Genomic DNA, 12,353 nt, shown 5'->3' on the forward strand with positions numbered 1-12,353 from the left:
CTCTGGGTTTTACAGTACAGAGATTTTTGGGCTTCCTAATGTAGAAAATAAAGATGCAATTTTTAAAAATTTCTTTATTGGGGAATTAATGGTTGACAGTAAAATACAATAGTTTGTACATGTGTAACAGGTCCCAGTTTTCCATATAACAATCCAACCCCTACTAGGCCCTCCTCTGTCATCATGTTTCAGGACCTGAAGCCTCCCCCCCTTCCCCTATCCAGAGTCTTTCACTTTGGTGAAAGATGCAGTATTTTTAGGGGGCCGGGTGGTGGCACACCTGGTTGAGCGCACATGTTACAGGGCACAAGGACCCAGGTGTGAGCCCCTGGTCCCCACCTGCAGGGGGAAAGCTTTGCGAGTGGTGAAGGAGAACTGCAGGTATCTGTTTTTCTTCCTTTTTATCCCTGTCTTCCCTGTCAATTTCTATTCCCTGTCAATCCAATGGATAAATAAAGCAAATAAAAAAAGGTGAGGTGTGGTTTTTTTTTTTTTTTTAGGTGTTCTTCAAGTATATGCTCTGCTACTAAGCCACACCTTCTCCCTCTCTCCCTTCCTGCCTCCTTCCTTTCTTTCCTGAAGGTGACTGGGGGAGGTGGAGAAGGAGAGAGAGAGAGCACTGTTTCACCATTAAGGCAATTCTATTCAAGTTCTCTCTACTGCCCTCTTGCAGTGCAAGAAATAGAACCCAGGGTTTATGCAGACAAGGCTTTAACTGGTGAACCACCTAAAAAGGAGTCTTATTAACCTTTCTGAGAACTGACTGTTCTTTGATAGTCTATAAGTACTCGAGAAATAGGATGTTTTATTAAATATTTCATTTATTTAGGGTAGAGAGAGCAACTGAGTGAAGGGGGAGATAGGGAGAGACACTTACAGCTCTGCTTCACCACTTGTCAAACTTCCCTCTTGCAGGAGGGGACTGGGATCTTGAACCCAGGTCCTTCTGCACTGTCAGATGTGCACTCAACTAGGTACGTCCCCAGACCTGTATTTATTATATATATATTCATATATATATGTTCATATAATTTATTTATTCCCTTTTGTTGCCCTTGTTGTTTTTATTGTTGTAGTTATTATTGTTGTTGTTATTGATGTCGTCGTCATTGTTGGATAGGACAGAGAGAAATGGAGACAGGAGGGGGAAAGAAAGACAGACACCTGCAGACCTTCCTCACCGCTTGTGAACCAACTCCCCTTGCAGGTGGGGAGCTGGGGGCTCGAACCGGGATCCGTAACGCCAATCTTTACACTTTGTGCCATCTGTGCTTAGCCCACTGTGCTACCGCCCGACTCCTGAGGTTAGCTCTAGTGTGGAATTTGAAATTATATCAGTGCAATTGTGCCTTCTCATATTAAACTTCTGGTCTAAGAATAATCTGTAGGCTGGGGAGATAGCATAATGGCCGTGCAAAAAAGCCACGTCTGAGGCACCAGATGTGCTAAGGACATTCCCTGCCATCACCATAAGCCAGAGCTGAGCAGTGCTCTGGTTAAAAATCGGAGAAAGAATTTTGTACTCTTATACGTGTTTGTAATGTGCTGTCTTGGAATATAGATTCACTGATTATTACACTTCTTTAAATAGCCCATTTTGTTATACAACACAAGAAATGAGACATTTGGGAGGTTCACCTAGTTGGGCTGGGGTAGTGGATTTGTAGTGCCAGCACTGAGGCCTCAGAAATAAAAAAAAAATAAATGAAAAAAGATTATATACAGATATGTATGTATGTGTGTGTGTGTGTATATATATATATTATATTTATTTACTTCTTGGATAGAGACAGCCAGAAATCAAGAGGGAAGGGGTGATAGGGAGAGAGACAGAGACACCTGCAGCCCTGCTTCACCACTCGCAAAGCTTTCCCCCCTGCAGGTGTGGTCTGGAGACTCAAACTCTGGTCCTTGCACACTGTAACATGTGTGCTCAGTCAGGTGCACCACCACCCGGCCCCCAAAGGCTGTATAATTTAATATCATTATATTCTACCAGAAAACAATCAGGGTCCTGTCAGGGATAGCCTTTGGCTGAATTTTTTTCTGCCACTTAATATACTAGTTAATTTCTTAGTGACTGTCACAAGGTATTTCCTGTCAGTGTGACCTGGAAACTATTTGACACTATTTGAATTTTCTTGCTAAAAATTCTGAAAGGACTAAAACCTTGAAAAGAGTGTTGGTCAAAAATCACAAATAAGGGCATTGTTGATTTGTTTCTTGAAATCAGTGGCATTGTTCATTCTTTATTCTGCAAGGTCAGTCAGTCTTGCATATTTTTGTAGGCATTATACAGCATTTTCATGAGATTTTATGTGAGGAGTTTTTGTAACAACGCTAACTTCCCAATGTTCTCTTATGAATACGGAGCTGAGGTCTGCAAGAAACGCCAAGAACAAAATAAGCCTTTATGATGACACATTTGAGGTAGGAAAGGAATGGACAAGCCTCTCATGGAACAGATGTTACAACTTGAACAAAGGACAAAAAACAGAGCTGCTATTTTGCAAAGGAAGCTGAAATGAAAGCAGACATTGTGGAGGCAGATTCCAGCTGTAGTTCTCCTAATAGTTTCTTGCCCTCACGAAAGTTTTGCCAGCTCTTTCAGATGGAGAGAGAGAGAGAGAGAGAGAGGGGAAAAGACACCAAAGCCTTGCAGTTCCCTCTCGTGCGGGTGGGAGCAAGCGGCAGCCTCGGCCGCCTGTGTGGTAGGGCAGCCGCCTTCGAGCTGTCTCACCGCCCTGCTTCCCACGCGCAGTGACGGGAGCCTTGTGAGATGATGTAGAAGGTCTTTGTCTCGTGTCCTGTCCATGTTTTTCATTAAGTTCTGCGCTTAGCTCTTCAGTTCAGTATCTTCCCCTTGCGAAGACAAGAGTGATGACTGTCGACGTGGTATTTATCTTCCTCTGGTAATATTTGGTCCCTATTGTTAACCCTCAGTGGACTTTTATACACTTTTAAAGGTCTTTACGACCATGGCTGTTTCCAGGGGCCAGGCAGTGGCACACCCAGGTGAGGGCGCACGCATCTTGCACAAGGGCCCACCTGCTCCACCGGCAGGAAAGCAGTTCTGCAGTGTCTCACTTTCTCTCTCCCTCCCTGTCTCTGTTTCCTCTCAATAGCTCTCTGTCCTGTCAAGTAAGATAGAAGAAGGAGGAAAAATGATTACCAGGCGGTAATCCTAGTGGAAATAAAGTGGGTGTGAGTGTGTGTCTGTCTGTGTGAGTGTGAGTGTGTGTGTGTGTGTGTGTGATTGTGTCTGTGTGAGTGTGTATGTGAGTGTGTGTGTGTGAGTGTGTGTGAGTGTGTATGTGTGTGTGTATGTGTGTGAGTGTGAGTGTATGTGTGTGTGGGTGTGTGTGAGTGTGAGTGTGTATGTGAGTGTGTGTGTGAGTGTGTGTGTGTGTGTTTGTGAGTGTGTGTGTATGTGAGTGTGTGTGAGTGTGTGTGTGTGTATGTGTGTGTATGTGTGTGAGTGTATGTGTGTGTGAGTGTGTGTGTGTATGTGAGTGTGTGTGTGTGTGTGTGTGTATGTGAGTGTGTGTGTATGTGTGTGTGAGTGTGTGTGTGTGTGAGTGAGTGTGAGTGTGTGAGGAATCCCAGAGAGGATTGCTCATTTCTGTATTTGGCAGTGCCAGGAGTTGAAATCCACCTTCACTTTTCACCGGTTCTGGGCATTTGCTTGTGGTTGATGGACCCGCTGAAGTCAGGTCTTGACATAGGGCCACATGGTCTCCCTGAGGCTAGTTTTCGGGTGCAGAGTTCTGGCTTCGTCCCGTCTGCTCATTTCTTTCATTGTGAACTTATTGAAGTCCTGGAAGTGATGACACTTTTTCAGCCACAAGTTACGTTTGACTGTATTTCCTGTAGGTTTCTCCCCGCTTCCTTCTGTCCATACCATTTTTACATAGTTATATAACCATTTTGTGTGTGTGGCAGTTTTGTCCTGATTTCTGCTTTACTTTTTTTTTTTTTTTTGTGCCTCCAGGGTTATTGCTGGGGCTCAGTGCCTGCACCATGACTCCACTGCTCCTGGAGGCCATTTTTTCCCCTTTTGTTGCCCTTGTTGTTGTAGCCTCATTGTGGTTATTGTTGTTGATATTGATGTCGTTATTGTTGGATAGGACAGAGAGAAATGGAGAGAGGAGGGGAAGACAGACGGGGAAAGAAAGACAGACACCTGCAGACCTGCTTCACCACCTGTGAAGCGACTCCCCTGCAGGTGGGGAGCCGGGGGCTCGAACCAGGATCCTTATGCCGGTCCTTGCACTTTGCGCCGCCTGCGCTTAACCCACTGCGCTACCTCCCGACTCCCTCTGCTTTACTTTTTTTAACTGTTGACGTGGTGCTGCAGAATGCAGATGCAGAGACTTTACACAGACAATAGCACTGAACTCCTAGCCCAACCTGATTCTGTTTTTGAGAGAAGAGGAGAGATGAGAAAGTGCCACTGTCACCCTGGACTTCCCATGGTGTCCCGTGAGTCACTTGCTGGGAGAAGCCCCAGGCTCCTCTGCTCAGAAGGCATGGACTCTTCCTGCCGAGCTATCTCCTGACTCTACCCTACGTTTTAGTCCCAATTCAACTAATGTCATAAAATGGTTTTCGCTGCCACAGAAGAGGTGATCGTAGGTCCAGGTAGTGGCAGACTAGCCGGGTTCACACAGTTCCATGTGCAAGGACCCGGATTGAAGTCCCGGCCGGGAGGGTCGTGGCGGCAGCTCACAGGTGGCTAGGCAGGGCTGCAGGTGTCTTTCCCTCCTCCCCTGCACCTCCCCCTTCCCTCTCAATTTTTCTGCCTCAATAAAATACAATAAAATGCCACCAGAACAGTGGATCTATCCTGTAGTCATCAAGCCCCAGAGATAAGACGTGGCAATAAAAATAAATACTAATTAATTAAAACACATAGAGATAATCCTTATGACACAATTAACTTACCATTATCTGACGTGATTAAGCATTTCCCTTACAAATAAACATTTTAATCTTTTCCACTGATTTTAAAAGATTTTCTTTATTTCACGAAAGAACGTTCAGGTCTCTCGTTCACTGTATGCAGTGCAGGCCATCTGTTCCAGCACCTGACATGTGCAAGGACTGTGCTGTCTGTGCTGGGCTCTGCCTGGCTGCCAGATGATTGACTGATAGTTGACTTAGTTACCACCAGGGCTGTCACTGGCCTCTTCATGTGCTGGGTCCTCTACAGTCAGACTTAGTCTCAAGGCAGAGGCGGAGAGAAAGAGGGTGGGAGAGACACTGCAGCACTGCCCTGCTGTTTGTGACGCTTTCCCCTTGAGAATTATCGGTGGACCAACCCCCTCCTCCTCGTTCTCCCCAAACCAGGCTTTCAGCAACAGAACCTACCTGGGTCCTGGCAGACTCGCTTCTTGCCGGCCTGCCTGCCGGCCTGCCCGCCTTTCCTCGAGGGTGTGCTACACTGCCTCCTTCAGCTTGTGCACTCGGCCCTTATTAGCATCTTTTTCCTGCCCTTCCCTTTGCTAAAAGACATTTCCTGCCCCTCCTGGAGCTTGGGGCCAGACTGTTTCTCATTCTCTGAGATCAGGCCCACATTCTGCCTTAAGTGAGCACCTTTTTCCCCTCTTAGTAGTGATTTAATAATGATCGTCAAAATTGTGGCACAGGAGGGGCTACAATCCCACACAGTTCCCACCACCAGAGCTCCGTGTCCCATTCCCTCCCCTGGAAGCTTCCCTGTTCTTCATCCCTCTGGGAGCAGGGACCCAAATTCTTTATGGGGAGCAGAAGGTGGGAGTTCTGGCTTCTGTCGTTGCTTCTCCGCTGGACATGGGTGTTGGCAGGTGGCTCCACACCCCCAGCCTGTGTCTGTCTGTCCCTAGTGGGGCAGGGCTCTGGGGAGGGGGGGTTCCAGGACACATGGGCGAGGTCAAAGTGGGTACCTTTCCTAAGTGAATCTGTATTTGCTCTCCCTCCCCCTCCCCAGAATAAAAAGGGGGGGGGGTCAGTTCTTGTTTTTTCAGTCTGTGGTGCTGAGACACTCATTGTGTCAGAAACCCGTAGGTCGCTGTAGAAACTTGTGTCCTCTGTACCAGCTCTGATCTTCAGCCTTGCCTCCCTGTCAGATTCTGGAGTCTCTGTGGATCGTCATGAGCCGCAATGTGAGCCTGCTTTTCACCACAGTCACCACGCTCCTGACCATTGTCTTCTACAGCGGGACCGCCCTCCTCAACTTTGTGCTGTCCCTGGTGAGCTTGCAGTGGCGCGCCCCGCGCCCTGCGCCCCTCCCCCGGTGAAGTGTGCTGCCTCCCCTTCTTGTGTTTCTCCCCACTAGCCTCCAGGTGCGGGTGTTCAGGATGCCTTGTCCTTTGTCCTGCAGATAATTTTCCTGACCACGCTGTTTTACCTGCTAAGCTCCAGCGATGAGTACTACAAGCCAGTGAAGTGGCTGATAAGCCTGACCCCACTGTCTCAGCCGGGCCCTTCCTCCGCGATCATTGGCCAGTCTGTGGAGGAAGCTATCAGGTACCAGCAAGACTCAGGGCTGCCTCTTCATGTTTTGACCTTCCTAGTAATAGCACTAAGTTGGTGGTGGCCTCTAACATTTGGAAACATTCTTTCTCCTTTTGAAAGACTATTAGAGGTGTGTAAACATTGATAAGAAAAACCATAAAGTTATTCATTATATAATCTGGGGCCAGGCAGTAGCTCTCTTTTCCGAGCACACACCAGATATGCCTTTGGCCCTGGGTTCTAGCAGAGCACTGTGGACAGCATCAACAGAAGTCTGTGAATGGTGAAGTGGTGCTTGATGTTTCTCTCCTGTCGGTCTGTCTGTCTCTGCTCCCTTTATGACCCTGCCACCCCCTGAAATAGGCATTTCTACACACACCTGCCACCAGAGTGCCAACAGCCCCCACCGCCACCGTGTGTTGGCGCCCACCCCCCATTTCAAGCCGCTTTCCTTGTTCCTTTGTTGGCCTCAGCCCTGCAGTCTGAGTGAGGAGTTTATTCATGTCTGACTCCGGTCGCCTGGCTTGGTTTCTGGCTATGCCACAGGAGTGGAACCACTTGGAGTTTTTCTCCTTGTTCACCATGATTGCCAGCCACCTACATAATTACACAATTTTTGGAACAGGTCCCCCCCCCCTTTGTCATCAGGGTTTTTGCTGGGGCTTTGTGCCCTTGCTAAGAACCCACCACTCCCAGCAGCCATTTTTTCCCATCCATTCATTTATTGGTTAATATTTGACAGGACAGAGGACAGTTGAGAGGGGTGGGGGTGATGGGGGGCCCACCGGCAGCCCTGCTTCACCACTTGTGAAGGTTCCCCCTTGCAGGTGGGGATTAGGGACTTGAACCGGATCGTTGCACGTGGCCCTCGGCTTTTTGTTTTTCCTACTATACTTGTTTTTCACTCAGCTGGAGGAACAGACAGCACAGGCCTGAGTCCTTGGTGGTGGGTGTTTCTTTGTGGAGTTGGCAGGGCTCGTGGCCTACTTGGGGAGCTATTTATTGTCTGGCTTCTTTGCTGTTTGTTGTAGAAGCTGCCTAGTGGTGTGGGTTCCTTTAACTGTTGCTTGTCATCGAAGCTCCTTATTGGTCCTTCAAACCTGAGTGACAGCCTCACTGACTGGAGTGTTTCTGGTTGGCGGGCTTTGCTTTCTTTCACCTCTTTTTAAAAACAGTCCTTTTACGTTGTTATGGAGGTAAGCTTGGTTTACAGAATGGAGATGTCTGAGGAGTACACTTGCTCATGTCTTGAAAATGTGTCACCACACCCCTGCCAAAGCAGCAGTACCCCCCCCCCCCAACCGAAGCCCATGGAACCCACCTCCCCTGCAGCCCAGCCCACCCCTTGCTGGGCCTTGCTGTTTTCAGTCCTGCAAACGGAGACTGCGAGCTTGTCTTCCTGGGACCGGTTTGTTCCCTTGCTGTGTTGATCTCAGTGTTGTCTTCCTGTATTTGTTCCTTTAGCTTTTCTTGTAAACTGGTCTAGTGATAGTGAATTCCTTTGACTGAGTTCTTCATCACTCCTTCAAAACTGGTTGATAGTCCAGCTGGATAGAATATTCTTGGGTGTAGGTTTTTTGTTTTTTTTTTCATTCGCAACATTGAATCTATCCTGCCAATTCTTTCTAGTTTTCCAAATTTCTGTTGAGGAATCTGATTGTGGTTTTCTGGTAGTTGACTCTTGCTTTTACTTTAGCTGCCTTTTATACTCTCTCTCTATCGCTGATATTTATCATTTTAATTGTTATGTGCCTTGGTGAGTTTAGGTTTGGAATTACTATTTCATCGTATTTGTTGAACTCTGGGGCACGTGGGGCTCTGGAATCAGGCAGGCGAGGTGAAGTGGATTTTTACGTTTCATGTCAGACGTTTCTCTGTGTTCTCACCACCTGAGTTCTGGACTTTTGACATGAGCCGTCTGAGATCCAAGCCCATTTCCATGTCAGCTTTCCATGTTGCAGTTTTTGTTCCTGTTGCGGTGGGGGTCTTGTGCATTGTTGAGCATGGACGGAGTGCAGGCTCGAGCGCTGACCGAGGGTAGCCATCGGCTCATCGTAGGTGTAGGTTTGGGCCCAACAGGAGAGTGGGGCTTCTGTCCCTGGTGGTGATAACACAGTTATCCCAGGGTCTGGGAGGCTGTGTCCAGCGGGGAGCTCGGCAGGCAGGTGGGGCCCCCTGCTTGTGAGGTCTGCAGGGTGCTGGTGGGCTCTGTGGGTGCAGCCCCTCTGATGGTCGTCGGAGGCCAGGCGGCCAGGGGAGGCCTGTGGGTCCGTTTGTCTGCCAGGAGTTAAGTCTGAGAAATGTTTCTCAATCATCCGCTAAGTCAGCTCCTGGCTAGAACTGGGGCTAACTCTCTTCTTGGACTCTGCGAGTGAGGAGACTGTGCTCCGATTTTGTGACCATCTGTGTCGTTCTCTGCAAGGTCACAGAGGTCACTAGGGTGGGGCCTGCGGGTGACTGGAGCTGAGGGCCTGCGGTGTCTCGCCTCCCACTCTGGCATGGTGAGTGCTTAGGGTTCTTCCTCATATCAGCTTCTCTGTCTGTATCCAAATAATCAATAAATAATCTTGAAATTATTTTTGAAAAGAGAATCTTTAAAAAGAAAAAGACGCTTCATTCTCCCAAAGCAGTCTTTATAAGTACTGGTGCTCGCTCTCCTACAGAATCTCTCGTTTTCAAATCACAATTCTTACACCTTCTCTTGTCCTGCTCCCGACCATGCTCTCAATGTCAGTGAGTCACTCTCTTTCTTACTCAGAATACGCCTCCTCACTTTGACTTGATACTAAATATTTTAATATAGTGCTTGCTTGGAATTGGTAGGTAGACCTGTGGTTTGCGCCTAGGTCCAGGTGACTAGAGGCCATTCATTTGATATCTTATTTTTAATGGAGAAAAAAATGCTAACAACTCTCAACGCCAGTGCTGTAGTCTCACTGGTTTCCACAGCTGAAGGAATTTTGTGCTGTGTGCTGGGTCCAATGCAATGAAGCAGCCCAGGCAGGCTCGGGTGGCTCTTAGGCACCTTCCCGTAGATGTGAGATGACAGTGAGGCCCAGCTCCATGAACTCTCTGAAGGGTTGCGTTCAAGGTGGGGGATGTTTCTTCACAGACCAATATTTTAAGAGAGAAAATATACAGGTGCGGCCAGGTGCAGGCGACGGCTCACCTGGTTGAGGGCACATGTTCCAGTGCAGGTCCGAGCCCCCGGTCCCCACCTGCAGGGAGAAAGCTTTGCGAATGGGGAAGCAGGGCTGCAGGTGTCTCTGTCTCTCTCCCTCTCTAGCTCCCCCTTCCCTCTCGATTTCTGGCTGTCTCTATCCAATAAACAAATTAAAATAAGTGTGTGTGTGTGTGTGTGTGTGTGTGTGTGTGTGTATACACACACACACACACGTTTCTGATAATGTCCCGAGTGCAATATGGCCTGCAGCTTGTCGTTGGTCGCAGACTTACTTGCACCTGGCAGTCATCATCAATGCTGTAATAAAGTAGAAACCATTCAACTCATCTTACATGATCCATTCAGGAATTACAGATGGAATCAGAATGGGGAGTTCATTGCATGCCAGTGAAAATGTCGCATTCTTCAAGCTTTGTTTTCTAAGACATGTGCCATTACAATCATTGCCCCATGGAATTTTCAGCTTCAGATATCACTGTCAGTTCTGAGTATGTATCCTTCAGAATGAAGTGCGTTTGGTTGCCATGTCCCGGATGCTGGGTTCTCGGAGCATGCCCCAGACCAGCGTCCGTCCCCAGAGCACGCCGAGCCCTGAATGTCTGTGCCGCCCCAGCCCACTGCTCTGGTGGAGACATTGCACATGACTAAGTTGCATGTCGTCACGGCCTCAGTGCAATTTAGTGTGTGTGATATTCCCACGCGAGTGCATGCACCCGGCTTTGGCTCTTGGTTATGGAAGTGGAGCTACGGGGGGGGGGGGGTCATGTATGCAGCCCAAGAAGATGTGCGTCTGGAAAGTGAGCATGATGGCCACGTGACCTCCCAGTTTGGGGGGATGAAAAAAGAAAGCACATGTTGAAGGAATCAGTACTGCCACTTTTTACTTTGAACAGACGGGTTAGAAATATCCCAGTGGACCCCAGGTCTATACACCGTATCCGCTTGAATGAAAGTGTATTTGGAAGAGCGTGAGGAGACAGGTCTACATTCACTTGAAAAGATCTCTCTCCAGCACGGGGACAAACCAAGGCAGGGACAAACCAAGGCAGGCTCTCCTGTGCACAACTGGGAAGGCCAGAAGGACTAGAACCCACACATTTACGTTAGGCAGAAGCGATGCCTCTCTAGCTCAGTTGGCTTCAAGATGTGTGTGTCTAGTAAGACCGAATCTTTGCTTTGGAAGATTTCTAAAAAAAAAAAAAAAAATAAAGGCCCTCCGCAATGTTGTCTTGTGGGCCAGGGAGATGGCAGTTAGTGGTGCACCTGGCTCTCATGCTGGGGGCTTGGGGAAACTCAGTTTCCAGCACCCTGTATGCCACAGATGAGCGCTCCTCTGGTCTCTCTCTGTCTCATGTTAAAATTAATAAACGGGGGGGGGGGGGGCGCACCTGGTTAAGTGTACGTGCTGTCAAGGCCTTGGCTCACACCTGCAAGGGGAGAGCTTCACAAGTGGGGAAGCAGAGCTGCACGGGTCTCTCTCTCTCCCTCTCAATTTGTCTCTATCCAGTACTAAGTAAGTGCAGATCAACACAGAAATCTTAGCAGAAGCTTTGTCTTACACTTTGCATCACACTGTGATGTTGAAAAGTTCAAGTTCATTATGACAGGCTTCCTGTATAGCAGATGTCGAGACCAAAATGCTTTCTGTTTGCCTCTGTAATTGAAAGAATCCCTTGCTCATCCTCTCAGCCCTAGATCATCAAGTATGGCCAGAAGGCACGGTCTGAGACACCAAGCCGTGCGCTAGTGTTCTAAAAACATTAAGTGATTTGGCCACCGCCAAGGACGCCAGATGAGCTGAGGTGCTACCACAGGACTGGGCGCCGGCCTGCCGCTGCCATCACGCCCATGTGCAAGGTCCCTCTGAGGGGAGCTGGTGCCGCCAGCTTTCTGCATAGTCTGCTGTGTGGCCGGTGTCTGAGTTACACGTACTAGGAAAGAGGAGAGAGACAGAGACAGACCTTCTCAAGATGAACGAATCAGGGAGCTAGGGGAGACTTTTCCCACTTGGAAATTTTGTTAAAAATATTTTTCTTTTTTTAATTATTCATTTATTATTGGATAGAAACTGAGAGGAGAGGGCGAGGCGGACAGAGAGGGAGACAGAGAGACAGCTGCAGCCCTGTTTCACCACTCGTGAAGCTTTCCTCCTGCAGGTGGGGACCAGGGGCTTGAACCCGGGTCCTCGTGCACTGTAATGGGTACGCTTAACCAGGTGTGCCACCGCCCGGCCCCACTACTTGGTGATTATTGTGTTGTTTTACAAGTTGGCCTAAACAAGATTTGCTGTCTCTACTCTCTCTCCCTCTCTCCATTCCTCCCTCTCTCTCTCTCTCTCTCTTCCTGCAGGCTTATCTTCGCTGGGGCTCAGTGCCAGCATTAGGAATCCACTGCTCCTGGTGCCCCCCCCCCTTTTTTTTCGTTTTCCTGGCTAGTTCAGAGAGAAGTTGACAGGAGAAGGGGAGATAGAGAGGAGCAGGGACACCTGTAGACCTGCTTCAGCACTTGTGAAGCTCCCCCCTGCAGGGGTTCAAACCTGGGTCCTTGTGCTTAGTACTATGTGCACTTAACCGGGTGCCGCACTGCGCCCCCACCCCCACCCTGTCTGTGCTTTCCCTGTTCAGCTCCTTATTTTGCTTTATGTAACACTACCTTAGGAATCTAAAGATAAAAG

General features: G+C 48.5%; 2 protein-coding genes across 4 annotated transcripts in view; one reads left to right on the forward strand and one right to left on the reverse strand.

Annotated features, from left to right (window-relative positions):
• The window catches only part of ABITRAM (actin binding transcription modulator), a 378,866-nt gene that overhangs the window by 259,928 nt on the left and 106,585 nt on the right, over positions 1 to 12,353 (reverse strand). The gene's annotated exons all lie outside the window — the stretch shown is intronic.
• TMEM245 (transmembrane protein 245) overlaps positions 1 to 12,353 on the forward strand; it is an 81,144-nt gene that overhangs the window by 49,000 nt on the left and 19,791 nt on the right. For all 3 annotated transcript variants that reach the window (XM_060199037.1, XM_016185207.2, XM_060199036.1), the window contains 2 exons: positions 6,108 to 6,230; positions 6,362 to 6,507. In XM_060199037.1, coding sequence (XP_060055020.1) covers positions 6,108 to 6,230; positions 6,362 to 6,507 — 269 coding nt within the window. The remainder of the gene's footprint in view (positions 1 to 6,107; positions 6,231 to 6,361; positions 6,508 to 12,353) is intronic.

The sequence above is a fragment of the Erinaceus europaeus genome, chromosome 10 (assembly GCF_950295315.1).
Source record: "Erinaceus europaeus chromosome 10, mEriEur2.1, whole genome shotgun sequence".
NCBI lineage: Eukaryota > Metazoa > Chordata > Mammalia > Eulipotyphla > Erinaceidae > Erinaceus > Erinaceus europaeus.